Source organism: Ruditapes philippinarum, unplaced genomic scaffold, assembly GCF_026571515.1.
Source record: "Ruditapes philippinarum isolate M1 unplaced genomic scaffold, ASM2657151v2 ctg3593_1_1_1_1, whole genome shotgun sequence".
Classification (NCBI taxonomy): Eukaryota; Metazoa; Mollusca; class Bivalvia; order Venerida; family Veneridae; genus Ruditapes; species Ruditapes philippinarum.
The window spans coordinates 63,864-89,930 of NW_026864387.1; the positions used below are offsets into that span (position 1 = coordinate 63,864).

Below are 26,067 nucleotides of genomic sequence, written 5' to 3' on the forward strand. Positions count from 1 at the left end.
AGTAACAGTGACACTTAACTATGAAAGTTTATTAATTAAGAAGATGAATATCACTTATAAAGGTATATCCCAACATATAATTCATTTAGTAGCTAAAATTTATTAGTGATATTAAGTATATTTACAAATAATTCAATAATTGCTAAAGTTCACAATTCACTTGGGCCGCATACCCAGAGAACAAAACATCGATAAAAAGTGAGTGTATCTTCAGAAATTTGATCCTTCAACGTTAGATAAGAACACAGAGGACCAATTAATGATGACAAGACTCTCAACTCAGTGGACGTGTTAATGGGAGATATACAGTTAATAGTGATTTACTAGCTGATAAGCCCTTACTGAGATTCAGCAGGCTGGAAGGGTTTATGCGTAGGACTGATTCTGCCTGCAGAGTATATTTGTATCGCAGTTTTTGCGCTTGATGCGATTGGATAAAAAATAATTTTGGGTAATCCCCAAAGTTCTGGTTCCCGTTTGCGTATTCGACTGATCGAAATAAGTCAACCGAGTTCAAGCTAAAATCTCTTCCTGATTCACATTTTTGTTTACAATTTATTCTTCCTTGAACGTATTCGTGCAAAAAAAAAGAAATATTTTAAAACCGATATGTAATCCAAAACTCGGAGGAAAAACAGTTCTTGAAAACTAATACAAGAGACTCTTATTTAACACATTTTGACTGTTTTGACATTAGATTTCGCGAGTGAGCTAAAATGTGTATGGATAATTAACAAGGTAATTCAAATGCTATATAGAATTTATTTTTAGAAATTTTATTGTGTAGGAAACTACGAGCTTATAAGTTCCTCGAGTACGTTTCTGTAGCCAACTAGTAATAAACGTTAAAGAAATTAAAGTTTCCTGCTTTAAAGGAAACCACTGGTTGGCCCTGACTGGGTGTGAGCCCCACGCAGAAAGTGCTCAATGCTAGCCCGACACATTTACTACTCAACCACACTGCCACACAAAATATTTTAATTTATAACAAATTTCGCCTTAAATAATCACCCTATCAATATCAATATGAATTTTAATTAATATACATTGATCATGTTTATCATTATTATGTTTATTACTTTGACATTGTAGCTTACCTGACACAAAATTCACTATCAAGACGTTCAAATTCCAATATTATGTCAGCTGTTTTTTTTGTGTCAAAATGCCAAAATCAAAGAAAATAAAGAAAACAAGATCTGTCAATGGAGCCCCCAAGCAGGGCCTAGTAGAGGAACCATGTCCTTTGACTTGCATTAAAGCATGGTTACCATAAAAATAAAGAGTGTTACAAGAGTATAGAAACATAAACAAATATGTTTTCATATTCTCTTTGAGCCCAATTATTTAAAAAAAGCATCCATGAATGAATGAGACACAACCATCAATGTATTATTTTGACATTCAAGTTTTCAAACACTTGACTCAATATTTCAGTGATTTGCATGTGACCTGTTTTCTTAATGTTCCACAGAAGTAAGCCTAGTTAATTCAAAATCCATTCATTGATGACTGGATATAACCATTGATGTACTTTTATGAAATTATAAACCCTATAAGTCCCAGCATGACCTTGATCTCTAAGCTTCAAATTTATCACAAATTGTTTAAACGAAACTTTTATTTAAGCCAAAATATTACAAAATCTGTCACTGAATGACAAAAAAGAGATTGACTGGCCATGACTATCATTGCACTATCATATCATGACTTTTGACCTTCAAGTACATGTATGAACTTCACCATTGGACTGCTGAGCTAAATTTTGTTCATTGCATATCATCTTAATAAGCAGAATATTTATGCATTTTTATTTTAAAGTCCATCCATGAATGTCAAAGCTATGCACACAAGAAAAACAACCAATCTATTCACTATCATCATGTTCACTATATATGTATGACCTTCACCTCTAAACTGGAGACCTGACCCTATGCACAACACACATCACATTTATGCCAAATTATTATTTTTTATTATATTATATTATATTATTTTTTTTTTTTTAACCCTTTACCTCATATATACACGAAACCACGCACTTTCGACCCCCCCCCCCCCTTTTTTAGGCCTCAAATAGTGAAAAAATGTCCTATTTGGGCCCCAAACACATGTTTTCGTTTGAGAAATGTTGCTTAAAAAAATGAGCCCTTTTTTGGCGCCGCCCCCCATCCAAAGGATACATCAGGGGTTTGCCAGAAGGGGAATGTGCCCCCTTCTGTTAGGTGGGGTTTAAAGGGGAGCGGAGTCCCCCTCATCGCCAAGAAAATTTTGGACTTGTGGGAGGCTAAAAATGGCCCCAGGTTGATCACAATGTAACGTGTAACCAACTCTGAAAAGCCTTTGACTCTATCTCAATCCCTTGAGAAGTTGCAGCACTTTGAAATAAATTTTGATTGAAAAAATCGAGGCAAAATAGTGATTTTTGGCAATTTTGAGATGACCCCTCGTTGCCATGGTAACAGGAAATTTAGGACTGAGCATGTTGTCAAAATTTGTGCCAAGTTTGATTAGTATTGAAGCATTTTTCATAGTTTCATAGCAGTTTGAACTTGTAACAGGAGGCTTTTCAGTGAAAACGGCCATTTTTCACAATATGCTCATGGGGGAAAGGGTTAAAGTATATAGACAAAGACCTGATGACGGCTTATTGTCATCCAAGCATTAAATATGTTTAAATTGTATAAATTGTACTCATTGATTTTAGGACTTTGTCAAGATTGTCCAGTTTTCAACTATAAAAAATGAGTTTCAAGGATGAATGCTTTGCTTAATATATATAAATATGCACTTTTCAAAAGTAAATTTAAACAGGCACTGCACTTAAACTTTCATTTCATTTAGGTGCATATTATAGTTGACACCAGCTTTTATCTTTTGAAATTTCATAATTATATTCTCAATAGCAAAGTATTTGTCATTTTCAAAAACAAAACGAAGCGGAAAATTTTCAAATGCAACATTATGTAAAAAAGAGAAGTCTAAAGATCACAATCCCAAAGCAAAAATAAGAACATGTCATGGAACAAAGGATTGTATTCATTCATTAACACTTCAGGAAATGGAGAAAATATTGCATGATCGCTCATGTCTATCTAGATAAAATCATTCTGCTAAACATTTCGAACTTACAACTGTTGAAAGATTGTTTAACAAGACAGAAAAATTTCACTTCCTTGTATGATAGGGAGGTTATTTATTTACTCAGGTAATTGCGTTATCTTAAAAGGGAGATAAGTTCACTGGCATGGAAATCATTAATTTGGGTATAAAATTTGAAAACAAAGAGCCTAGTTCAACATTTCATTGATGGTGTGGGTTTGTTTTGTTTTTGTTGCTGTTTTTTTTTTAAATTAAATATAAGCTTGCCTAGAGGAAATTGAGTGTATGCCTCCATAACATTATATTTCTATTTAAACTTTTTTTATACCAGCTTTAATTTAATATCAATAATTCCGAACTGATCATTTACTTTTTACCATATTATAAAATGTGTGTAAGTGACATGATAAAACAGGTTTCCCTTATACAAAAAACAAATAATAAAATGCTGAATTACCAAATTACAATGTAGTTGAATACTTTTATGCAAGAATAATGCTGATGCACCTTTTTATATGCCCGAAAGAATTTCGGGCATATTATGTTATACCCCCTGGCGTCCGTCTGTCCGTCCGTCCGTCCGTCCGTCCGTCTGTTAGCAATTTGGTTTCCGGAGCATAACTTAAGTTCCATTTGGCCTACAGTATTCAAACTTCATAGGATGATTGTCCATATTGGGTAAAAGAACCCTAATGATTTTGGGGTCACAAGGTCAAAGGTCAAGGTCACTATTGGCTAAATACTGAAAATGGTTTCCGGAGCATAACTTAAGTTCCATTTGACCCACAGTATTCAAACTTCATAGGATGATTGTCCATATTGGGTAGAAGACCCCTATTGATTTTGGGGTCACAAGGTCAAAGGTCAAGGTCACTATTGGCTAAATACTGAAAATGGTTTCCGGAGCATAACTTAAGTTCCATTTGACCCACAGTATTCAAACTTCATAGGATGATTGCCCATATTGGGTAGAAGACCCCTATTGATTTTGGGGTCACAAGGTCAAAGGTCAAGGTCACTATTAGCTTAATACTGAAAATGGTTTCCGGAGCATAACTTAAGTTCCATTTGACCCACAGTATTCAAACTTCATAGGGTGATTGCATATATTAAGTAGAAGACCCCTATTGATTTTGGGGTCACAAGGTCAAAGGTCAAGGTCACTATTAGCTTAATACTGAAAATGGTTTCCGGAGCATAACTTAAGTTCCATTTGGCCCACAGTATTCAAACTTCATAGGGTGATTGCCCATATTGGGTAGAAGACCCCTATTGATTTTGGGGTCACAAGGTTAAAGGTCAAGGTCACTATTAGCTAAATACTGAAAATTGTTTCCGGAGCATAACTTAAGTTCCATTTGGCCTACAGTATTCAAACTTCATAGGATGATTGTCCATATTGGGTAAAAGAACCCTAATGATTTTGGGGTCACAAGGTTAAAGGTCAAGGTCACTATTAGCTAAATACGTAAAATGGTTTCTGAAGCATAACTTAAGTTCCATTTGACCCACAGTATTCAAACTTCATAGGATGATTGTTCATATTGGGTAGAAGACCCCTATTGATTTTGGGGTCACAAGGTCAAAGATCAAGGGATTACTATCACCTTTAAACTGGAAACAGTTTTCGCTCAATAACTCAAGTATTAATCGAACTACAGCTGTAAAATTTTATAGGATTTACAGCTTTATACCCCTGACGTCTTGGTGTCCATCCGTTGTAGCATTTTTACTTACAAGATAACAACTTGATGGTGGTGCTTTCAAAACAGCAACTGTATATATACATGAATGTTCTTCAGCTATAAAGGAGGATTGCTTTTTGAAGGAGGTCATACTGTATTTAATTCCCATGTCTTCCTCACTAAAAAAAGGGGTACTTTCGGGCATATAATGCTCCGCCTAGCGGTGCTCTTGTTGTGCATTAACGTCTGCAAAAAGCACTTAGACTTTTAAGGTACGCTCTGGCTTTAAACACATCCTCATGCTTCTGCAGACATTAAAGCTGCATGCCTCCAGATCAGCGAAAATATTTCAATAAAATCAAACTTGAAAAAAATGTACTAAGATTTTAGGAAAAGTAAAAATATTCAAGGTTCAAGTAAATTATTTACATGTTATATGCGATTAAAGACTGATTTTTCAGTATTTATAACTATATTTCTACTGCATTACTAACGCAGTTCGGAAAGGCTATTTTTTTGTTTGTTGCATATTTTGTCCTCTTTTTTAGTAATTTAAGTGGGTTGTAAGTGCCACTGATAATGTGTTAATTGCTTCCTTTTGGTTATTTCACTAAATAACACTTTTAAACACATTTTCAAAATTTTCATGAAAATTAGCATGAATCTGGAGGCATGCTGCTTTAATGCACACAATGGTGCATTAACCCTCTGTTATAGTTAAGCAAACAAACTTATTAATCAGCATTTGAGAAAAACAATGCTCTGGCATAGCTTTTTCTAGAGTATATTGATGCAATAATATTTTGCTGAAATATATACAAATTGATCAAATTATAGACATGACTTTTTTTGATGAAAATGTATTGCACTTCACTCTTGTTTCTCATCAAAACATTGTCCATATTTTACTTATTAAATGATAACATTAAGGCCTATATTCATTATCTTTTAAAAATACAAGAATTAAAAAAATGGATTTTTTCCACTGACCTAATTAGAGCTTTATGTTTTTATGCCCAACATATTTTATGGGGAAAAATAGGGACAATTATTAATTTTCTTGTCATATGATTTCACCATAAGTCAAGTTCTCAGTATAATATACAATCAATATATGAGATTTAGAAGAAAAAAATCATCTCAAAGACATGACAAGTAGCTAAATTAATAACAGATATTTTATCTCTTTATTATGATGTGGGCGGTTGACTCTTTGAACAGTAACAGCTATAACTTTAGGTCTATAACTTCATACATGAATAAATTCAGGGCAGCCAGTTTAAATTTTTGTATTCTTAACAGATACTGTATTGTTAAACGAACTCCACTGAGGTCAAAAAGCCTAAAAATATAAAATTTGAAGTTTTTACATAGACCAAGTGAAGTACTGGAAATGGAAAAATCTGATAGGGATACTAAAGAAATATACTAAATGTACTGAATTTAAAATGTTTTTTTTTTGTTTCTTAGCCGGAGATGAGTGAAAAGTTTTGCAACTATTCTCATTTTTAGGTCTTTTTGCACAATAAAATTGAACTTACTGGAAATCTGGGTGAGAGAATGATCTGAAAATAAATACACATTTAAATGGTTCAGACCTATATCAAAATGTTAGCAAATCTTGGAAAAAAGATTTCCAGTCCCGTCATGCCAAAAAAACCGTAGCTGAGTCTGTTTAATTTTAGCGCATAAAATGCTGAAACCCCTTAAAATAATATTGGACAAGGTAAATCTCATTGCATAAATGTAGCAAGATATGCTTTGATTAGTTAAGCTGCTCAACATAAATACGAAACATTTACTTTTTTACTGATTTTGACTAAAAAGAAGTTTTAAACACTTAAATTTCTGATAAGGGAAATCCCTTAAGAGCAAGGAAAACAAAATTTGATATTAAAATGGCAGAATTGGTTTTGATTTAGTTTGATCATAAAATGCCACAAAAATTACAACATCTGTTATGATCCATAGCATCAAGCTTGGGTACTCAAAGTGCATGTGTACTGAAATCTTTTAAGACTTGACAAATGTCCTGACACTGGCAAATAAGATATAACAGACAACAAGGCTTTGAGTTCTGTGATGAATTTTTAGCTCACCTGTCACAAAGTGACAGGGTGAGCTTTTGTGATCGCTTTTCGTCCGGCGTCCGTCCGGTGTCCGTCCGTAAACTTTTACTTTAAACGACATCTCCTCATAAACCATTAAGCCAATTTCATCCAAACTTCACAGGAATGTTCCTTTGGTGGTCACCTTTAAAAATTGTTCAAAGAATTTAATTCCATGCAGAACTCTGGTTGCCATGGCAACCGAAAGAAAAAACTTAAAATATCTTCTTTTAAAAAACCCAAAGAGCTAGAGCTTAGATATTTGGCATGAAACATTGTCTAGTAAGTGTCTACCAAGTTTGTTCAAATAAAAGCCCTGGGGTCAAAATTGGCTCCGCCCAAGGGGGTCATTGATTTTCCCTTTATGTATATAGTAAAAACTTAAAAAATCTTCTTTTAAAGAACCCAAAGAGCTAGAGCTAAGATATTTAGCATGAAACATGTTCTAATGGGTGTCTACCAAGTTTGTTCAAATAAAAGCCCTGGGGTCAAAATTGGCCCCGCCCGGGGGGTCATTGATTTTCCTTATTTGTGTATAGCAAAAACTTAAAATCTTCTTTGAAAAAAACCAAATAGCTAGGGTTTAGATATTAAGTATGAAACATCTTCTAGTAAGTGTCTACAAATTTTGTTCAAATAAAAGCCCTGGGGTCAAAACTGGCCCCGCCCCAGGGGTGTCATTGTTTTTAACTATATGTGTATAGTAAAAACTTAAAAAATCTTCTTTTAAAAAACCCAATGAGCTAGAGCTTAGATGTTTAGCATGAAACATCTTCTTATGGGTGTCTACCAAGTTTGTTCAAATAAAATCCCTTGGGTTAAAATTGGCCCTGCCGGTGGGGGGGGGTGGAAAGAAGGAGGTCATTGTTTTTCATTATATGTGTGTAGTAAATACTTATGAAACTCATGAAACATCTTCTAATGGGTGTTCCAAGTTTGTTCAAATAAAAGCCCTGGGGTTTAAACTGGCCCTGCTCCGGGGGGCTATATACAGGTGAGCGACCTTAGGGCCATCATGGCCCTCTTGTTATTATAATAATACAATACCAAAGCCTGTTGTCGATGACTGAATCTTCCCATGTGATAAGTAGCCTGCAAATCTGTGACTCTGATCATGGTCTGTTCCTGGAACCTACCATACTGAACAATGAGTGTAATGTTTCTTGCTCAAGGAAACAAATATGGCTTGCCCTGAAGGGTTTGAAACTTGCAGAATTGTCAGAATTGCAGCCGCTGTCTAACCCTGCATGATCATAAGAGGCATCTAAATGGGTTCTTGTTATTGGAGTATGTGCATCTCTTAGCTCAAGCACGTGAAGTGGTTTTGACTCCTGATGTTGCATTTAGTTTGTAACACCGGAGATTAGCAAAACCATCTTTCCGGTTTCGGCGCCATATGACCTTAACTGTGCTGGTGCCCTGTAAAACCATAAAAAAATTCTTTTATAGATATCAAATTACCATAAACAAGCAGTGGATATTTTTAAATCACAAGCTGGACATATCCATTACACTTGCTCTGCAGGGTACATATTTCAAATTGAAAGAAAGAAATTTAATATGATATGATCTGGCGCAAAATTTGTAAAACCAAGACAGGCTTTTGTAATTTTATAGTTCTGAAGGGCAAAAACACAACAATAAACATGTGTGACCTACATGTACATATATATGTACCAGTTGCAATGAAATCCAACTTGAGGCATCTAATAATAACTTACATATAGAGGAAATCTTATTATTGAAACTTCCTGAATGTAACAATGTATTTGCTTATGTATATGAAAAAAAATATTGTGGTTTAATGCCAAATAAACCACAGTTCCTCAAGTTGGTGATTGTGTTACTCAGCACTGAATTGTCATGTATACCTAAGGCTTTAGTTATGAGTTGAATATTTATACAACAAAAGCTTAATGTTTTGCATTTTCCCATCATTCATTTTATGAGCTTTTTAAAATTTAAGAGCCAGTAAAAGGGACTCCACTGAGCTTTTTTGACATGACGGTACTGGAAATATTTTTTTTTGTAATTATTGCTCCATTTGAATCAGGTCTAGATCAATAGCTTGTGTGCTAAATTTCAGATTGTTCCTGCACTATTTTTCCAGAATAACTATTTTTATTGTGCAAAATGACCCCAAATTGAGAAGTGTTGCAACATTTTTCACTCAAATCAGGCAAAGAATAGCACAATAACACAATGAGTATATTTCTTAATTATTTTTTGCATTCTTTGTGTTTTAAATGCCTCAGGTTAACTATGTAAATAAAAATGAAATTTTATGTTTTTTATGCTTTTGCACCTCAGTGGAGTTCCTTTAATGTTTAATCCCATCGCAAGTGTTGATTGGTTGCTACCACGATTCTTCAGCCGCATAAGTAGTGTAAACAGAGTTTGAAAAAAGCATGTGATATGCATTTATTAAAACAGGAAGCTGTTAACGTTATTGTCATCTGCAACCTATCATTGGATAATAAAAAGTTTACAAACAGTAGTGCATCATGTAATTGTTTGTGAAGTATATATAAGAGGTATGGTTACAAAAAAATACAAGTTAAAACAAAACAGGAAATACCGGTACTTAGGCTACAACTTTTTGTAACGTTTAATTGTTATTTGGATACTTATTTTAATGACTGTGTACTTTAAAACTGGTTTTTGCTACCAATTTAGGGTCAGGGAAGTTTGCACATCCATGCAGTCTGACCAGGCCCTATACAACTGGCCGACCAACTTCAAATTTTCATCTTGATATCCCCAATAGAGGATATTGAATGAGTGTAAGTTCAATACTGAATTTATTGCACGAGTTGAATAAAATTATATTATGCGAGCCTCTGGCGAGCATAATATTATTTTAGTCAACGAGTGCAATAAATTAAGTAATGAACTTACACAAATTTAATATTCTGTTTATCACATACCCAAAATAAAGACCGTTTAAAGTGAAATAAGAGTCATTTTTCATTGACGCGCCTATAGTATAACGCTAACATTTAGCGCGACTTTACACTATGTTTGTATAAAGCTAATGACATCACGTCAAAATATATGCACGGCCGTGCAATACCATTTTTACAGAGTCGCAAAATCGGCACGGGTGTGTGATAAATATTGATAATGGACAGTTCCAAAAATGGAAGCTGGATAACGGTTAAAAAAATCAATTGTTATCTTTATAATTTTTTAATAACAGTGTACTTTAACCAGGAATGAGGAAGTTTCAATATCCATTGATCAAATATATCATCAATCTGTAAACAGTAATATTTTAATGACACACTTCCTAACTAGCTAGCCAATCCATCTCTGTAAAATCGCTGATTGGGCAATCTTACGCAGGCTTAGTGCATGTGTACTCAATTGAACCTCATACTTTTCTTCCGTCTGAACTTGGAGATGATGAAAAATAATTGAGTTTTCAGTCAGACTGTACTTTTGGCTGCTTATCTTTAACATTTTCACATCAGTATCCCTATTGTTAACGAAATCACGTTACAAATTTTAAAGCTAGACTAGTTCATTATGCAGTTTTGGGAATGTTATTGGTTAATATTTGTTATGTTTCGTAACAGAATCGATTTTCTCAACAAAAAAATTTTTGTTAGAGGCATCTGATTGGTCAAAGAGTATACTATACACATATATCTAAAGGCTTTTGTAATTTAAACCTATATTTTTGTGTCTTTACTTATTGAATGAATTAACAAAAAAAGATAATGGAAGAATGATCAGCATTTAAACTTCCTGTTCTAGTTGGGGTTAATTTATGTATGAACAGGATTTTAAAGGTTTTATTACATAGCATTGGGTTATTATTACCTCTCTCTCTCTCTCTTAAATAATTATTTTAGGAATTCTACTAATTTTGATATTTCAGAAATAAAAGTAAAATGGAGTTTATTTTATATTTGTCAGGTAGGATTACTTGCATATGTTTTCTCATTCAAAGGCATAGCTTGGACTAAAATTGGGGGACTTCTAGGGAGTTTTGGGGCATGCACCAACATTTTTTTTTTTTGCTAGATTGTCAGAAGTGTGTTGTGGCATATAATATGGACAATAAATATGTTGTGGCATATTATTATGGACTATAAAATATTCATGGAAATTATTTATATTTTCACTTTCTTGGAAAAAAAGTAAAGGCCCCTGCTTACACAGCCTGCAAGAATTTTACCAACTGTCATAATTATATTATATTAGTAATGTTAAATCGAGTTCACAAGCAATTGAAAGTATGTATATATTGTTAGATGGTAATAACTTTTGATTAGAGTATTTTTGTTGTATGTAATCACACTATTAAGGGAAAAAAAAATTTGAAAATTAGTTATTTATTTATTTTGTGCATTATTAATGTGTTCTTCTATGATTTTATGTGCTGTGACTTGCATTATTATGTGTGTCTGTATAATTTGTGTGTTACAGGTTGATATAAGCATGTTTTAATTCATTTGAAGTACATAGTAAAATGTAGGTGATTTCCCTCATTCTGTTCTTTAAGTAGTTTAATTTTATCAGTTGCGTAGTTGTAAAGAGAATTTTTGAAAAAAATAAAACATGTCCCATGAATTCACTTGGTCAGTTGTTGTTGTATACTCTGTAGAGCAACACATTTTAGGAGTTAAAAAATTTTGTTTGTTGTAATCCGGTGTTGCTTAGGTGTTGCCCTATAGAAATGAAATTTGTTGTGGGGTGTTCCATTGGGAACATATGATATAAATTATTGCTGTATAGAGGCACTTTGTTGAGAGGGTGCACTTAAATTAAAATTTTGTATCCTCTGTATGGAAGTAAGATATATTTACCTGGTCATTACATACAGGGTTTACTAAAACATTTAATTTGGCCACGGGTCAAGCGGGGCATTTTAATTTACAGGCTAAAAACACAAACAATTTTAACATCATTTCAACTGATGATATGAATCTCCAATCTGTTAACTTTATAATGAAAACCATGTCAAAATCATTAATACTTCTATTTTAATATGAATATTTAAATCTATTTGCAGGTGATGAAACTATTACATATCATTATGAATTGGAAGAATATAACAATGGCAGCTGATTACAAACATTAGCTGATGGCGAATCAAGGTGGCCGTGCCTCATACCCACATCTACCTCCTAATACGGGTCAGGATGGAACCGGTCCAACCGGTTCGAATCCTTCACTGACAACTAATCCTAACCAGCTAAGTGTTCATATGTCAAGATCTGCTCCACTTGGTAGTGGTAGCATTACCAATCCTCCAGTTGGCTTGACTAATTCATCGACCACTTGGGGTGCATCAATTTTGTCCGGAAGTCTTTATTTACCAAGTAACAGTCAAGCAACAGAGTCTGGTAGTGGTCATGTAGCAAGTAGAAGTCTACCACTGGGGCCAAATACTTCATGGCCTTTAAGAGGCATACCTGGAGGGAATGCTTCATTGTTGCCAAACACTGGAGTGTCGTCTGCTCCAAACACTGGACTGTTTCAGAATACAACTGCTGGTAGCCGTGACAGTAGCTGTAGCAACAGTAGTAACAGCAGTGGAGGTAGGTATTGATGTCATATAGTATAATAAATATCTATGTGAGGGTTGGTTTGTAGATCTGACAAAAAGAAATTCACAAAAAAAAAAAAAAAAAAAAATACATATGTATATAATTATATCCATTATCTGTTGGTTTAAAACATGTTGAAAATTGTTCCAGTTTTAAATATTTTATTAAAAACTCAAAAGTAAATGATTTCTTTTTCTCTAATTGGTACATTCACGGGTTCAAATCCCAAATTGTAAATGTAATTCTCACTCAGCCTCTCTAATCTACGCAGTAGCCATCATTGTATAAGATACCCAGGAAGGAAGCAGTTTTCTGGCATGACTTAAACATAAGTCTGAGTGGCCGAAAGGGCATTAAACATTACTAGAAAAAGAAAACAAAAACATAAAATATTGTCATTTTGAAAGTTTTAGATAGAATTATTATTTTATGTGGCAAGAGACAAACTTTCATGAAATAATGCAATTATTTGGTGCTTTTAAAGGGACTGAAAATAATTTTTCAAGATTTACGTTCCATTTGATGTACGTTTAAACAAATAATTTGTGTGCAAAATTTCAGATCCTTCGCTCACTCCTTTTTTTCAGAATAATTATTCCAATCGTGAAAAATGATGCCAAAATGAAAAGCGTTGCAACTCAAATAGATTGAAAATATCAAAAAATACAATTTTCAATTAATTTCAGAATGCATTTCTTAATAATCTTTTGCATATATTTTGGTTTTAAGTGTCCCAGTTGATCTGTGTAAGAAATCCAAATTTTATGTTTTTAGGCCTTTGGACCTCAGTGGAGTTCCTTTAATATGAAGATTGTGTATAAACATTGACACTAAATCTTTCTTTTTATCAGGTTGTGATTACGGGCAGATCTTCGAAAATGAAGAAGGGTGGGATCTAGTGTTTGTACCCCAGCGTTCGGAGAAATATGACTGTCCTATATGTTTACTTGTCTTGCGTGAACCCATGCAGACAGAGTGTGGACATCGATTTTGCCGTGCTTGTATTCTTAAATGGCTCAGGTAACTTGTGCTTCTGTAAAAAAAGTTTTAAAGTATAAAGTTTTTTTGTTGATGGCATATTGCGCTCATTTGAGGCATACATTTGCTTATTTCTCAACTCATTTTCTATTTGAGATGTATTTTGAGATGTATTTCACGACATTCCTTAGTTGGATTAAATTGTCATAGAATCTCCACTGTCTTATGTTTTCGCCAAGTCATTACCTATTTATATGTTTGTTTGTTTATCAGAGATAAGCAGCTCCTGTATACTCCATTGAAATATTACACAATCATGCCTATCAAATCAATTGCTGCATGTTAAAACATCAGTAACTTCCTATGCCTTTCAATAAAACAACCTAACAGAACATACCTTGAGGCACGCATGGAAGATCGGGAAACTGAATGTGTTAGCCTCATTAAATAAAGTCGTTACTTACTTACTTATACCCACTGAGCCAGTTTTTCGTCATATACATAATTTTGTAACAAAAGTTCTCTTCCATTCAAAATGATGTCATGTTTTTACCTGTAGCCATATAGTAGACAAATGTATAAGGTTTCAAAAAATGTATTATTTTACTGATTTTGATATCTGGTAAAAAAGTTTTACTTGCTACAAGTTTTAAATTTAGCAATCACATGTGATATCTTAACTGTCTAGGAAGTTGCCTATAATCTCTCTTATCTATAATATTTTATGTCTCTGTTAGAATTTTATATTTATTATGAATGACAATATTTATTATGAATGAAAAAATTCTTGTACCCTACAAATTTACATTGATTTTTTAAAAAATTATTTTGATTTCCACAAATTTACTTTAATTTAGACCAGATCAAAGTAAGTTTGTTAAAAAGAATATGATTTTGATGTTAGAAGTATTCATTTGAAATATTCAGTTACATTAAATATTTTTTTACAAGAAAAAAGCAATTTTGTTCAGCCTTGTCCTAGTAAACGATATTCATGATATTCAATATTTAGTGGTTTCATATTTCTATAATTGTACTAATAGATATATTAAATGCAAACAATGACAGAATTTATCTTAGTTTAATTATGAAAAAACCTTTAAGCTTTAAAGAAACACTCTCAAAATTTTTCCTTTAACCCATTTCCGCATGAGCATTTTGTGAAAAATGACTGTTTTCATTGAAAAGTCTCCTGTTTTACAAGTTCAAATTGCTATAAAACTATAAAAACTGCTTCAATACTAATCAAACTTGGCACAAATGTTGACTGGACCATTGCCTTTGTAACAACATGCTCAGTCTTAAATTTCCTGTTACCATGGCAACAAGGGGACATCTCAAAATTGCCAAATATCACTATTTTGTGTTGATTTTTCCCATCAAAATTGATTTCAACTTCTCGATGGATTGAGATAGAGTAAAAGGCTTTTCAGCTCTGGTTACACATTACCTTATGATTTAACCTGGGGTCATTTTAAGCCTCTCACAAGTCCAAAATCTTCTTAGGGATGAGGGGGGCACATCCCCCTTCTGGCAACCCCCTGATGTATCTTTTGGATAGGGGGCGGCGCCAAAAAAGTGGTCACTTTTTTAAACAACATTTCTCAAACAAAAACAAGTGTTGGGGGCCTAAATAAGGCATTTTTTCACCATTTGAGACAACAAAAAATGGGGGGGATAAAAAAGGCGTAGAAAGGCGTATTTATCTGGTAATGGGTTAACCAACCAGTACTAAGTTGCCATGACGTCTGATCATGTTCTACACTGTTCCCTATTCAGACAGTATATATATTTTTTTAATTTTCCCCTTAAAATGATGAATTGATTGGTCCGGATTGAAGTATGGGCAAGTCCTTTTAAGATATTTAGGTTGGTTAGGGTAAAACCTGTCAAAATTTAATGCATATGGTATATGTTATATTGTTGTTTATGTCAAGAACTTTAATTCTATATTCTTATAACAGTAGGTTGATCTTTAAAGCTGCATGCCTACAGATGAGCCAAAATATTTCAATAAAATAAAACTTGTATTAAGATTTTTAAAAAATTTCAAGATTCCATTAACAACTAACCTGTTATATGCAATCATCAACTGATTTTTCAGTTTTTATCACCATATTTCTATTGTGTGACTAAAGCTGTTTTTTTGCATATTTTGACCTCTTTTTGTAACATATGTGGATTGTAAGTGCCGTTTGCAAGGTGAAAATTACTTTCTTTGTTCACTTGACAATATTTTACTGTTAAATACATTTTCAAAATTGTGATAAAAATTAGCGTGAATCTGGAGGCATGCTGCTTTAAAAACTTATATTTTAATAATTATAGTTATACAGTCACTGGTTCTGAAATAACTTAATAAGGTAAATTTAGTTTTTCTAGGAATATCACCTTATTTCTTGAAAGATATCAGTAGTTTAAAATTACACATGTTCTGATTATGCTCTGATACCCTCAACATACTTATAGATATTTATACTTATAGATATTTAATGTGCATTGTTGGTAGTAACTCGAGTTATAGTCAATGTACAGGCCATTAGTTCATTTATCATATATTCATTCCTTTCCAAGAAGACCTAGATTAATAATTTAATACCTAACATTAAATAGGTTCATTCCATTTAAATAGGTTATCTTATTGTGTTACGGTAATTTGAAGTTTTATTTTGAACTTTAATTTTGTCATATACGTGTATTTGCAGTCATAGACTGATCAATTATTTTGATTTGAATAAATTTCTGTTAGTTTTAGATTTATATTTAAAGCTTCATGGTTTACAGGTGAGAATACAAAGTTTAAAAAAAAATTAAAACTGAAAATGAAAGTTTAATCAGAGTTTAAAAAATGTTTAATAACAATAAATCATGGAAGGCTTTTTTTTTTTTTGCAAAATATTACTGAATAATCACGGTTACTAATGCATTAAATGCTTTTTTACAATTTAAGAAATTTTAGTTATTATAGATTTGTGCCAGTGATTTTTTTCAATTTTCAAAACAACCTGTGCGTGTGGCTTTCTGAAATGGAAAATATAGCACAATAAATCGGAAAAGAAGCCTGAAGGAAAACCTGAAAACAAATTTTAATAACTGAAAATGAAATTTACCAATACATATTATAAAATTTTCAAATTCGTTTCAATTTTTACATGCATGGTACATATGCTACATACTGTTACATGTAGCGAAAGCCATCTATAGGGCAGCTTCCTGTCCTTCTCCATTTTGATGATGAATGTGCACAGGGCATTTTTACGGGAAAATATACCTATTTTGGGCTAGGGAAAACAGCTTTATTCAGCTGTGATTGAAGGGGAAAAAAAATTAGTGAGTGCATACTTGATTGATGAAAAAATTATGGTTAATCACATGATGAAAAAGAAATGTTTAAGAAATTAAATACCGTAATTCAGCTTACTGTTATTGATATACCGTAAGAATTTTCTAGATGTTGGGATATAAAATTGTGGAGAAGTTTTTTATGTCCATTGAGATTTAATATAACCATAAAAAAATACACTATACAAATAGCTTTATATCATGAATATTCATGAATATTAATGACTTCTTAGTACCAGTGTTCAAGGTATGTTTTTCACGACCGTTGGTATCAAATCATATTAAATTTACTGCGTTACATTTCAGGGAATCGGAGGCAAGATGTCCCGTGGATAATCAGTCTCTTGACGAGCGGCAATTATTCCCGGATAATTTTGCGAAAAGAGAAATCCTGGCGTTAACTGTGAAATGTCCCAATCATACAAAGGGCTGTGATCAGACTACTGTTCTTAAACACTTACAGGTGAGCAACTTGATTCATATTTTGTTTTAATCAAATTATGTTTTTGTTTACAATAGTTTTCATCAAGCGGATCATTAATGGTGAGATGATGTTAAAAAGTCTTTTTTATTGTTTTCAGTAATTGTGATGATTTATTTTCCAATTTTGTATAAAAAATTTTTTACAATGCAGTGCTTCAACTTGCAAGCAATTTATGGATTTCATAGATTTCTATGACTTGAATTAACTTAAATGCATCCAAAAATGTTTCTGCATCTTACACAAATATGCCTCTTTAAGAATGTTTTCTTGAAAATTCAGCAAGATCTCTAACTTAATATTGTGGTTACGTCATGAAATCCCTATATGTAATTATATTTTCTGATATTAAGCTTTTTTACTTTCAGATCCATTTAGAAAATTGTGTATTCTCATTAACTCCTTGTCCCAATGAATGTGCCAACATATTATTACGTGGTCGATTATCAGAACATCTTCTTAACCAATGTCCAAAGAGAATGATCAAGTGCTCCCTTTGCCAATCAGAACATGTTGCAGAAAAACAGCAGGTAAACTTGATTTTAACAGTTTTACTTTGTATTATGTAATCCTCCATGTAGTTATTAGTCCCCTACCGGTTTAACCGGAGGGGACTTTAGGTTTACCCTCCGTCCGTCTGTCTGTCTGTCTGTCCGTCTGTCTGTCAGTCCGTCAGTCCACAAAACTGGATCCCGCGATAACGCAAAATGTACTGAAAATATTTTAATGAAACTTGATATATGGATAGATGGCAGTATGGAGATTATGCACGTCTTTTTTTTCTTCCTATGTTGAAAATTCTGGTTGCTATGGCAACAAATAGCCTGAAAATATGGCAAATTGAACACATAAACTGGATCCCGCGATAACGCAAAAAGTACTGAAAATATTTTTATGAAACTTGATATATGGATAGATGGCAGTATGGAGATTATGCACGTCTTTTTTTTTTCTTCCTATGTGGAAAATTCTGGTTGCTATGGCAACAAATAGCCTGAAAATATGGCAAATTGAACACATAAACTGGATCCCGCGATAACGCAAAAAGTACTGAAAATATTTTTATGAAACTTGATATATGGATAGATGGCTGTATGGAGATTATGCACGTCTTTTTTTTTCTTCCTATGTTGAAAACTCTGGTTGCTATGGCAACAAATAGCCTGAATTTCAAGATTTCTGATTTAAATTTTTCAGCTTTTTCACTATAAGTTCTTTATTTCTTAAGGTGTTTACTTCAAACTTTAAATATAAGTTTCTGGTCATCAACCACATCATATGTGACAAGGTTTACAACTCTAGCACAAAAATTATCAGTATTACCTCCCTTGAACTTAGAATTTTTATGAAAAAAATGTTGTCTTTTTTAAATAACTTCTTTATTTCCTAATGTATCTACTTCAAACTTCATATATATGTTTCTTATTATCACTCAACATTTTTGAGAAGGTTAAATACTCTAGCAAGACTATTTCCAGAATTATGTCCCCCTTGAACTTAGATTTTTTTCGAGAAATTGGTATTTTTCACTCCAACTTCTTCATTCATTATAGGATTTACTTTAAAATCCCACATCGTAATAATATGACAAGGTTGTATAAAGATAATTTCCTTACTAGGCAGGGAAACTTAACACATTACTGTGATATAGACAAACTTAGAACTCAAAAGATTTAAGTTCATTCATGTCATTCATTCACTGGTAAAATTGACTGGCCAATGGCCCATCAGAAAGTTGCTGGGGTTCCCGGTAGGGGACTTATGGATTGCTTGCAATACTATGATAATTGCTTGTTTTTAAATAAGAATTGTGCTCCCTGTGCTTAAAACATTGTAGGTTTTTGAATCATAGACTAATACCACTAATGGAATATAAAAAGTTTCAACAAACCTGTGTTAAGAGAATTGATTGGTCTCTTACATTTAGGTTTGAAACATTGACACATTTGTTTTGGAGAAAAAGTTAAGCTCAACATTGTCGTTGTCGTCATTGTCAAAAACTTGAATGGAGCTCATTCAAAAAATTTAAGATTTGGAATACTTGCTTATCATGACATGGTGCAATTGTTACACAAGGGGCATAATTCTGGAAGCTATTTTATTGAGTCATGCCCCGTTTTAACTTATTGCTAGTTATTGCCGTTAACAGAAGAGCGTTAACACCACATTCGGTGCTTTTGTTTTTATGTTTTGCCTAAGTAGTCAATATCAGACAGTTAAATATGATGCAAGAGTGAAAGACAAGGTGTAAAATAATAAACAATGATTAAAAAATAAAAGACAAGGTGTGAAATAGTGAACATTGATGCAATTTGAATTGGTTTTTGGAGTTTTTGTCTTCAAAGAGGATAAATCGCCTTTGATATTATACATCAAAGTTAGAACTAAAACAAAACATGGAAATAAACCAGTCAGATTTAAGATTTAATACTTTACTATGAGCAGGAATTAAACCAAGTACAGTTGTTCTTATCATGCAAAACCTACAGCTTTGTATACAAATAGTGTAGATCTATATGGTGATAAATAAATATTCAGGTGTCAGTATAGGGCAATGTCACTTCCTTGTATTAAGGTGAATGCCAGATACCTTGGTTTGTATACTTTTGCAATGCTATCAATATCAAGATACTTTTGAAGGTGTTTTGACTGAAGGTTTAAATTTTCACTACCTTTATACAGTCATTCTTTACAAATCGTATTGTTTTCCAATTTTTTTCTAGTGACCATGCACTCTGCATTGAAGGTTATTGATAAAGTATGATAATAAAATGAACATGAAGAAAATGTTTAAAAAAATCTGATTAAGTTTCCCAGAGTTTTTGCTAAAGCATGATTAGCAGTCATTTTTATTCCTGTAAGGTTCAGGGAGTATAGTTATTTCCATATTTTGCCAATGAAAGGAAGTATAGTTATTGCTATAACTTGCCAATTAAAGAGGACATGTAAGAATTTATATACATGTATTAGGATTTTATAGAAACTAAGAATAAATATTTGTTCTTTTGTCTTTCTCTTTTTAAGATTTAATTTTGAAATTCAGCACTGATTTACTAATATATATTGACTAATATTATTATCAGGGTTTTCATTACTAACAGATAAGCGATCTATATCATTCGTTGAAATGCTGTTAAAATAAGTTATATTTTCAGCCTGTAGAATAAAGTATCCCCCATGACCCTTGTTCATATCAGATGTTTTTGTTGGCTCATCTGTTGCCTCTGATAAAAATGAAAGCCCCAAATAAAGTGATATGTCCATTGTTTATCATTCCTTCTGCTTTTTCTAATGATTCAGTTTAGTTGGGACATAGACACAACTCAAATGTGTAAAGTTCCAGGGCGTAAAACATTGCATTTTTCAGTTATAGAAGTCAGGGGAGGAGAATACAAAACCATACACATTACTTTAACAAATGTAAAAAAATAAAATAAATAAATTAAAAAAAAGCAAAAAAAAGCAGACTTTCTCTAATGTAAACTATCATTACAAATGATCTTCAATTATACATGTGATTTATATACAACCCTCAAAAACTATTTTTATCTAAATCTTGATAAGCTAGATTATTAAATTAGTGATAACCTTCAAGGAAAAAGCAAATATTTATTCAGCAAAGTTTTTATTATCAATTTCAGATAGATTTAGCTTTCATAATTCATTCAAAATTTGACTTCCTGCTTTACTATCAAACTGCAGTTTTAAACTTGCCAACAGCCAACTGTCAATTCTCTGTCATCCAATTGTTATGCTTAAATAATCTACTTTAAGATTAGATAGTAAAAAGAAATATGGTACACTAATTTGTATGAATATTCACTACCAGGAAGTGGACGTTTCTTTTATGTATAGATTAGAATATTGAAAATAATTTCAGGATATTTGGCAAACTTTCAGTATGTGACAGAAATTTTAAAAACGATATTTGTATTATGGTTTATGGAAGCTGTCAGAATTTGTAAGTGTGTAATTATAAGTACAAAGAAGCTCTATTGCAGTAATTTCTTCCTGCATGATTTGTGCGAGTCTCTGTGGTCAAGTTGTTAACTTAAGGTCAATCACTTCAAGTCTGTAATTGCACAGGAAATAGAAGGTTTTTTGAGTGGGGAGGAGGGGGAGGGGGTTTAAACTTCAATTTCCTGTGGTAATTGTTAGAAAAGAAAGCAATAACACCTTTGGTTTATTTTATTTTTTTCCCCCATGGATTTGCAGGTGACTCACAATAATGTCTGTCATATGAGAATACTATCTGGCTAACAGAAGGTCTGTGAATCCTTTTTTTAGAATCTACTTGTGCCTAAAATACTGCAAAGAGGAGCACATAAGGTCTTCCTCCATCAGTAAAGCTTTAAATGATTTTAAACAAGTCTACTTCTGGTTTTTGCAAGAAAGTGCAAGTTAAAATATATATGCTCCCAAGAAATGTGTAGTGAGCGAAAGTAGCATTTGCTTGTAATCGCAAGGCATTTTATTAGTCAGTTAGGTGCAGCTTTTTGTATTTTAAATGCAATATTTATTACATGTGTAATATTGCGGAAGATATGAACATATTTCTATTTCTAGGAACATAAATTGATGAGCAAGGCTGGCCCGACTATAAACTGTATAAATCAAATTCCCTTAAACTTTGAATGGATTGTTTCAGTTTTAAATAGAGAAGATCCATTATATAAATTCAGCAGGTTAAGACTTTTAAAAAAATCAGGAAGTCATTGGATAGCTGTATGTCAAAATCTGTGACAATGTAGTTATATACATTTTCAATGTTAGCGTTACACATTGACTGTTAACAATTTCAGATAACATTTTGTACGGTACGGTACGTACACCTGTAAATTTGACGTCTGCCATTGTTAACATTTTTTTTTTTGAAAAGCACTAAGCAATCAGATATCAGATTTGTTTAGAACAAAGCAGTCAAATTTTATTCCCACCTCTCAGCTTTAAAGGAACTTCACTTCAAAAAGGGTCCTTAAAACAGTAATTTTGAGGGTTTTTTTACATAGATTAACTGAGATGTTTAAAACAGAAATGTTACAATGCAAAAAAAAAATTAGGATTTATACTCAGAAATAAATTGAGATTTGTATTTTAATGCTTTTCTTAGCCCGATTTGAGTGAAAAACGTTGCAATGATTTTCAGTTCTGGTCATGTTGAAAAATGGTTTTTGTGAAGAGAATAAAATTCAGGAATACATAAAACTGCTGAGTTGGCATGACTGGTAAATATTTGAATCGTGATAGAAATATTCACATCCTTAAACTGTATACTCTGTAATTAATGATAAGTGATCTTGTTTGTTTGTTAATTTTATTTAAACTTTCCTGCTTTCCTGTTTCATGGATAAAAAAAGTTGTATAAAAATCTTATACTGTATTACAAAATTGTAATGAAAGTATATATGATTAATGTAATAATGATAATGTTTCTATTCAACAGTGCTGTATTACTTTGTGTTACAGGAAGATTAAAATATAATACCCATACATCATGAAAACTATATCAAACAATAAAGAAATTTACTTGAATAATTTCCCCACCCCCTCATTTCCAGAAAAAAGTTTTAATTAAAGTAATTTGAACTGTATATACAGATTTTTTTGCATTGGATATTTTAATTCCCGTCTTTCACTTATGTACAGTACAGTAGGTGCTTTTTGGAAGCTTGTGTGTCTATAGGGAAAAATAGATTGGGGGTGGGCAATTTTTTTTATACTTTAAAGAATTTAAGGGGAACAATTTTTTTTCTCCATTTTAGCATGTGCCATCAGCTTGTTTACCAAACACCGAGTTTCTTGTTTATTTTATAACTTTATATGTGGATATGTATTTGAAGAATAACTTAAGCTTTGTTTTAGATTTCATTGAAAATGAGGGCATCCTAATATTCTTGTCATAAGATATTCATGAGTCGTGTCATGACAAAACCAACATAGTGCGTTTGCGACCAGCATGGATCCAGATCAGCCTGCGCATCCCTGCAGTCTGATCAGGATCTATGCTGTTCGCTTACCAATCCTATTACAAGTAGAGAAACTGATAGCGAACAGCATGGATCCAGATCAGACTGCGCAGATGCACAGGCTGGTCTGGATCCATGCTGGTCGCAAACGCACTATATTGCGGCTCAATTATAATATTAAAGGATCTCCACTGAGGTCATAAAGCCTAAAAAACATAAAATTTGAAATTCTTACACGGATCATGTGAAGCACTTAAAAAAAAATTATGAAAAGGAAAATAAATTTATTTTGCTCAGAAATAAATTTAATATAAATTTTTTTGTGCCATTGTTAGCCCGATTTGATTGAAAAAAGTTTTTTCATCTTTTGCATCATTTTGCAGGACAAAACTGATAATTCTGGATAAACAGGTTGACAGAATGATCAGAAAATTTGCACACAAATTATTGATCCATACCTACATCAAATGGTACATAAATCTCGAAAATATATCTAGTTCCATCATGTGGAGTCACAAAAATAGATAATTGTTCAGAGGGGGGGTGCCACAATGGACTAGTGGTTTAAGTAGCTGTCTGATTCTGTTGCCTTTATCTTATTGTGGGTTTGAATTTAGCCAGCCAGAGGGTTTAGATACCTTCATGTGAAGAATCTATCCAGCTAGCTAACAGAAGGTCAGTGGCTCTACTTTGGTCTGAGCTCCACTGAGATCAAAACGCCTAAAGACCTGAACATATGAAATTCTTGCAAAGATCACGTGATGCACTTACAATGGAATAATCTGCAGAAGATTAGGAAGAAGTTTACTCGATTTTTTTGCACGATTTCAGCCCAGTTTGAGTGAAATTTTTTGCAATTTTTCCCTTTTTTTGGTCATTTTGCACTATAAAATTATTATAGTATTATGGGAAAATTGAGAAATTATCTGAAATTTTGCACACAAGTTATTAGTCTAGACCTACCTTAAATGGTACACTCTGAATGTAATGCACAAAGGGAACCTGAGGACTTCCTCCACCATGAAAATTAGATAGTCACCATAATATTTTGTTTTTTGAAGGTGTATAAGATATTACAAAAAAGAATGATTGTATAGATAGATAAGTATTTAATCATGAGGGTGTTTACTTTATTACAACAAACAGGTTTTGTAAGTTGTTATGCGGATATTACTTTTGTTATGAGAACAATGTTATTCTACCCTTTTTTGAAAGTGATATATGGGCTTCTTATTTCATTTTTAGCTCGACTATTCGAAGAATATGAGAGCTATTGTAGTCGCCCCGGCGTCGGCGTCAGCGTCCGCGTCGGCGTCTGCGTTGGTTAAAGTTTTTTGTAAAGTCAAATATCTCAATTATTACTTGAGATATTCAATTGAAACTTACAATAGTTATTTATAGTAACAAGGTACATCAGCTTAACAAGTTGGATAACTCTGCCTACAATATTGACAGAATTATGCCCCTTTTTAACTTAGAAATTTTGGTTAAAGTTTTTTGTAAAGTCAAATATCTCAATTATTGCTTGAGATATTCAATTTAAACTTACAATATTTATTTATAGTAACAAGGTACATCAGATTGACAAGTTGGATAACTCTGCCTACCATATTGACAGAATTATGCCCCTTTTTAACTTAGAAATTTTGGTTAAAGTTTTTTGTAAAGTCAAATATCTCAATTATTGCTTGAGATATTCAATTGAAACTAACAATACTTATTTATAGTAACAATGTACATCAGATTGACAAGTTGGATAACTCTGCCTACCATATTGACAGAATTATGCCCCTTTGGAACTTCGAAATTTTGGTTAAAGTTTTTTTGTAAAGTCAAATATCTCAATTATTGCTTGAGATATTCAATTGAAATTTAAAATTCTTATTTATAATAACAATGTACATCAGTTTGCAAAATTGCATAACTCTGTCTGCAATATTTGCAGAATTATTTGCCCCTTTGAAACTTTGAAATTTTGGTTAAAGGTTAAAAATCTTCAAAGAAATTTACTTGAAATTTTACACATGCACTTAGGGTCATAATTGGAGGGGCATAATTGTATATCACTGACCAAGTTCCATAACTCTATCTTGCATTAAGGCTGATTCATATCCCCTTTTCTACTTAGTCTCTTGGTTAATGTTTACATGCAAGTTTTACATATCTCAATAACTATTAAAGATATTTATTTAAAACTTCACATATGCATTTAGGGTCATAATTGTAGGTCACTGACAAAGATCCATAATTCTATCTTGCATTTAGGCTGATTTTTCTCCCCTTTTTCAACTTAGAAATTCATGGTAAAGTTTTGCTTGTAAGCTGTTATTTCAATAACTACTGAAGGGTTTGTGCCTTTTTTTGGGACAATTTTATGCATTCATAATAATAAAGCAGTGATTTACTTGATAAAACATCTTAATAACAAGCTTTTGTACCTTTTCTGTCAAATTTATGTATTCATAGGTAATTAGTATTATTATACTCAATAAAAAAACCCTCGTGACATTACCTTCCAAATAGTCAAGCCAATTCTGTATAATTAGACTCTCTCTAAGACCTATAACATGAATTTATAAAAAAAAATTAGCCCTTTTGTGAACTTAAAAAATTTAACATTATCAAGGCTCTTTTACTATCAAGCACTTAGAATAGTCGAGCGTGCTGTCCTACAGACAGCTCTTGTGGTTTATGATATGTCTCATATTTACCTTAAATGACTACCTAGATTCATACCAGAGACTTGTAGCAAATTTATTGGGTTATGATTAAAAAGAATGTTGGTGTAAAAGCAGATGTTTTCGTTTTTTATTTTGTTTGAAACAATTTTCAGCTTGGTAGGCTAAG

At 32.4% G+C, this 26,067-nt stretch overlaps 1 protein-coding gene across 4 annotated transcripts; it reads left to right on the forward strand.

The window, feature by feature from the left end:
- Positions 1–483: 483 nt before the first annotated feature.
- LOC132725427 (TNF receptor-associated factor 6-like) lies at positions 484–17,784 on the forward strand (the record flags this gene model as incomplete). 4 transcript variants are annotated; one of them, XM_060710556.1, is given in 5 exon segments in its annotated part: positions 484–738; positions 11,916–12,444; positions 13,305–13,473; positions 17,080–17,236; positions 17,623–17,784. In XM_060710556.1, coding segments are annotated over 4 exon segments (945 nt in total), but the record flags the coding sequence as incomplete, so codon positions are not given.
- Positions 17,785–26,067: the final 8,283 nt, after the last annotated feature.